Source organism: Petaurus breviceps, unplaced genomic scaffold (assembly GCF_028583685.1).
Source record: "Petaurus breviceps papuanus isolate PSGF00001 unplaced genomic scaffold, PetGlider_PUasm1.0 185, whole genome shotgun sequence".
Lineage (NCBI taxonomy): Eukaryota > Metazoa > Chordata > Mammalia > Diprotodontia > Petauridae > Petaurus > Petaurus breviceps.
The window spans coordinates 36,525,506-36,531,194 of record NW_027185797.1 but is presented as its reverse complement, the minus strand read 5'-3'; the positions used below and the strand labels follow the sequence as shown (position 1 = coordinate 36,531,194).

Sequence of the window (5,689 nt, the reverse complement as noted above, 5' to 3'; positions counted from 1 at the left end):
ACTTCCCATTCCCTTTTCTATACTTGAACAAATCCTGTACTACTCCCTAGTTATATTTCTTTTACTTTCTAAATGTGAAATAATGGCAGGCTAATATCATCCCTTTCCTCCAATAGTATATGGGCTTTGAAAACTATTAGTATTAGACCAAAACCTCTGTATAATATTTTACATTGGCTGTGCATCTTTTCCAGAAAGACAAATTTTGAATGGGAGGGTCACTCTACAGTGGGTGGCACCCTAAGGTAGCTTCAAATAAACTTGTTTCCTTTTCAGATAGTCTCTGAAGTTATTAAATTCCATTATAGAGATCAAGTTGGTGACTGAAAATTCCCCTTGTATTTTCCTGAATCCAAAGTTAAAATTTTAATAAAAATTTAGAAATGAGATGACTTCAACTCCTTTGAGTCTGCATGGGGATGAAAAATGGAACCAGTACAATGGAGGTGAACCACCTAGGTAAGATTTCTTGTCCCTGCCACATTTCCCTGCTTCAGTTCAAAGCTTTCCATCCTCTGGATAAGTATCATTTTCCCTTTATCTCTGTGTTTGCATGATACTACTTCAAAAAAAATTATACCAAAATTATATTAAAAAACGATTAGTTAAAATTATAGAAATCTGCCTGAAGTGAGTGGGTGAGTATGAAAGTGATTATTTACTAGAAAAATGTTTTCCAGGTTCCTGGGAGTAAACCTGAGAATAACCTGAGGGTTTTTTTTAACTTTCTATTTACTTTTCAAAGTTTTCCTCTACTGGTGGCTCTAGGCTACATCAAATATGGACTAAACCAATGTTAAGGTGACCTTTTCAACCAGAAACTCTGAGGATAAACTAGACCATCAGCAATAAACAGAGTAACCCCAACCCCGAGAATACAAAGAATTTATTGTGGAGCATTTTATGGCCAGTCTGGAATGGTCAGTCAAGATTACCTGTAGACATCTTAACCTTGTGTCTGTTATTTGATTTAGGAATACCATGAATGGTTTCATTTAGCAATTAAAAGATGTAGAGTCACTTGAATTTGATAAATTAATCTATTTACAGGATTTTTAAAATGAAGATTATCTGTCAAGGAGATGGATTATTCAGTTGGAGAGACCCTTTCTTTGAAGCAGTTGTTTCTTTGTTCACTTTTATTCCTTTGTTTTGACAAGTTTTGGAAATTCCCATAGTCCTACTGATCATGGAAATTTAGGACATTAATAACATATTCTCTGCCATAAACCTATGGGAGAGAGAAAGAGATCAAAGCTGTGTATCTTTTTTGTTTCTTTGTTTTTATTTGGCATAGAGTGTATTCTGTCTCCAATATCTATTTGTATTGTGGATAAGTAATTTTGACAGACTTCCTTTTATCAGTACTCTGATTGTCCAAGAGTAAGGGGGAAAAGAATGAGAGCTCTTCTGATAAAAGGTTTAAAGATTTTGAAGCCTGTAATTATATCTCTAGTATTAATTGGGGTTGGGGAGAGACAAATACAGAGAGACAGACAGAGAAAGAGAAAAACAGAGAAAGAGGGAGATAGAAAGAGCCTTGTTCCCATTTACTAGAAACTTATGACAATGTAGATTACAATTACTCTCTTAGTGACTCAATTATTTTCTGTTCCATATGAATTTTCAAATTATAATTCTAAGGGTGTTTCGACTATTTCGCGTAAACTGAAATATCTTAGTGTATTTTTTTATTCATCAGTTCTTCTTTCCAGAAGTGTAAAAAACCAAGATAGAGGAATACATACAGAGACAGGCATACACTCAAACATACAATCACATATGTACAAATACTCCAAGATCTCTTTTTTGCTTTCTTTTCTTCCTCTGTCTTGCTTCCTCTATTTATTAACTTGATAGTTCAACTATATCAATATTTGTGTAAGTATGAGTATCTTTATAAACATAACTTTGTAAAACTAAATCTGCTGCTTTCTCTTTCAAAAACCCATGATATTTCATAGGTAAGACAAACCCCCTTCCAAAATTGAGAAATTTATAATTCTACTTTGTGATATAAATAGGAAGATCATTGAACAAATCAGGCATATTGTAGGTAGAATGGCCGAAGTTCTCTGAGCCATCCTATTTTCCTATTTAATGATAATTTCGGGTGTTAAATTGACAAGATTAGTCATTGAAACCATTCCCATTCTTAGAGAATGGCCACATCTGCCTTTTCTGGTGCCTTATAGAATATACTGAAATTTCTTGCCCGAACTCCTTCAAAAAAAATAGAAGTCTGGGGAGTTTATTTCTAGACATTGTGTAGCTGAGAGTGCTGGGCTAGTGGTAAAAGTCTCCCAATTGGGAAGGGAATCAGCCACACCAGTGACTCAAAAGTTGGTGAATCAAAACAGTTTACATACAACATGGATATCCTTTTCTAGACGTCAGTGATGTGGCTTTGCTAGGAATTTCTGAATCTGAAAATTGGGCAGCAGCTCTTGTCCCACTGAGTTGACACGAGTTCTGGGAGCACATATTACTTCTGTTTCTTTTGCTTTCCACTTTACTGAACTTAGGTGAACTTAGTCCCAAGAAAGCAATGGCCAGGAGACAGTTCTGTAAGAGACATCTGAATTCCCATATACAACTGGGGTCCATGACAGAGTCCCTGGGGGCAGTAGTCTCTCTGGAAAAGTGCCAGTATGATAGAGATCTGTTTCTTATTACTCTCTGTTACAGCTTCTCAGGAAATCCCTTTTCTTTTCTTTTCTTTTTTTTTTTTAAAGCAATTGGGGTTAAGTAACTTGCTCAAGGTTACAAGGCCAGTTATTTCTGGGTGTGGTGCTAAGTATCAGAGCCCGGATTCAATCCCAGGTCATCCCGATTTTGGGGTAGGTGCTCTTACTCACTGAGCCACCTGGCCACCCCGGAAATCCCTTTTCTGATTGATCAGTGACTTATATTGATTGGTTTATTCCAGAGACCATAGCAGATTGAGATGCATAAGAATCCTAGAAAACTCCAACCCCTGAGGGTTATTCTTAGATAACTGAGAAGAGATATTCTTTAGGGGCAGACCTTCTCTGTAAATCAGAAATTCACAAGTGATTTTACTAAAATCTAGTTGATAGTGATAAAAAGATAGAACCACACCAATGCCTGCTTTTAAGAAATTTACACTCTACTTTGAATAGTTAATAGAAAATATTGGGGAAAATCCTTTCTGCATATTGCCATTTTTCATTACTCAAAAATTATATGGGATCATTATATTTGGATGCAGTCTTGGTATCATTTTTTCAACCTCCTTATTTTAATGATGAAGAGGAAGAGGAAAAATATTAATACAGCCCCTAGTCTTTGGGATATAACGAACAAATTAAATCTAAAATGGTTGGTTCAATGAACTATGAGTAGTAAAAAAAAAAAGTAAGTTACACATCAGGGATGGGAAAGCAATTTGTTTCCACCCAAAATATAGTGCTCTATCTATAGGTGATGCTCAACAAGGAAATAGACTTTCTCCACTGATTCCCAACATACTGTTGTGATTTAATACACCTGAGTTAATATAAAGCACTTGGTAAAGCAAATATCAGTTACTATGTTCGTCATAACAACTTGATATTTCTACATTTTTTTATAAGAGTGTTGATGTGGCTTTATTTCTTCTATTGAATAGTCTAATAACTTTGTGAATGTTATTGCTTCCACTCATACATTACTCTAGAAACATCATTTGTCCAGAAGAGATCTGTGATAACCCAGCTCGTGCCATCTACTTCCTGTCATGTAAATTTTTGCATTTTGAATCTCTAAACCAGTCTAATTTATTAAAATCGTGAAATTTCATGGACTATTTATTGCATAATTTTTATTAGAACTTTATCCAAATTTCTCCTTTCTCCTTTGAAAATTTGATCATTTGAGTTTTGTTCTTTCTTTCTGTCTTTTTCCTTCCTTCCTTTCTTCTTTCCTCCTTTCCTCCCTTCTTTCCTCCCTTCCCCCTCCCTTCCTTCCTTCCCTCCTTTTTTCTTCTTTCTTTCCTTCCTTCCTTTCTTCTTTCATCCCTTCTTTCCTTCCAATCTTCCTTCCTTCCAATATTTCTTTCTTTCTTTCCTTCCTTCCTTCCTTTCTTTCTTCCTTCCTTCCTTTCTTTCTTTCTTCTTTCTTTCTTTCTCTTTTCTTCCTTCCTTCTTCTTTCCTTCCTTCCTTCTCTCCTTCCTTCCTTCCTCCCTTCCTCCCTTCCTTCCTTCCTTCTTTCCTTCCTTCCTTCCTTCCTTCCTTCCTTCCTTCCTTTCTTCTTTCTTTCTTTCTTTCTTTCTTTCTTTCTTTCTTTCTTTCTTTCTTTCTTTCTTTCTTCCTTCCTTTCTCTGAGTCTGAGAACAGTTTTGTTTCAGTCAGTGAGAAAACTATTTTTCTTGGCTTAGTCCTAGGTTTTATCTTCCTCGTGCAAACAGGAGCTGGTCTACTGGGAAACTTCTTCCTCCTTTGCCATTGTACATCCACTTTCCTAACTGGCAACAAGCTGAAGCCTATAGATTCCATTTTTTTCCATTTAGCCTTGGCCAACTCCGTAGTACTTATTTCCAAGGGAGTACCTCAGACAATGGTTGATTTGGGGCTAAATATTTTCCTGCATCGTGTTGGGTGTAGAATTATGATTTTTCTCCACCGAGTGACCCGTGGTTTTTCTGTCAGCATTACCTGCCTTCTGAGTGGTTTCCAGACTATCACCATTAATTCCTTTACGTGTTCCATATGGTCAGAAATCAGGATTTGTGCCTCAAAGTACATTTTCCCCTTTTGTCTTTTGTGCTGGGTCCTACACATATCAATAAATATCTTTATGCTTGTGAATATGCCAGACTTTATGGAAAGTAGTAACACCACAAGGATGTGGAACATGGGATTCTGTTCAGATTTTGCTCCAGCATCATCTAAAGTCTCTTTATTTGTCCTTGTGTATTCTATTCATGATTTCCTGTGTTTGGGACTTATGATCATGGCAAGTAGCTACCTAGTATTTTTCCTGCAAAGGCACCATCGACAAGTCCAGCATATTCACAGTTCCAGTCTTTTGGCAAGAAGATCCCCTGAGATTCGAGCCACCTACACCATCCTGGTGCTGGTGACCATCTATGTCTCCTTCTACTCAGTCAATTCTTTTTTGTCATTTTATCTCTTTCAAGTTGATAAATATTACCAATGGATGATGCCCACATCAACTCTCTTGGCAGCATGTTACCCAGCCATCAGCCCATTTGTGCTTATCAGCTCTGATTCCCAAATTTTCCATTACTTTTATTTCCACTGCCAAAGGAAAAGATCTAAGACTCTCCCCTGAATGTTCCACTACCCAAAATTCTACTTTTTGTGCTACAAGCAGATATATTTAAGAAGCTGATTGAAGTAGTTCAGCAAAGAAAAGCATCACAAAATCATAGACTGGAGAAACTATAAAGAACATTAATGATACATGTAATCAGCATATATAACTTTAATATAGAGCTTTAAGGTGTGAAAAATAGTTTGCAAACATTTTATATTTCGTCTATCCTGATCTTTTACTGTGAACCTCCCTCTCTTACTTTAAGACCTTTCTGAGCTCTAATTGCTGAAATATGTATTGTTTTCCCATTCTGCATTAGGATTGTGTTTGTCACAGAATGGAATTTTGAGAACAGCTTTGTGAACCGACAGTTGACGTATAGCTGAGAAAAGGTTTTCAATTGTTTGT

At 36.2% G+C, this 5,689-nt stretch overlaps 1 protein-coding gene across 1 annotated transcript; it reads left to right on the top strand.

Moving 5' to 3' along the window:
- Positions 1-413: 413 nt before the first annotated feature.
- Positions 414-5,296, top strand: LOC138161383 (vomeronasal type-1 receptor 1-like). Its single transcript, XM_069088209.1, has 2 exons — positions 414-459; positions 4,350-5,296. Exons 1-2 carry the CDS (start codon positions 414-416, stop codon positions 5,294-5,296), a joined length of 993 nt encoding a protein of 330 aa, XP_068944310.1.
- The last annotated feature ends 393 nt before the right edge of the window (positions 5,297-5,689 follow it).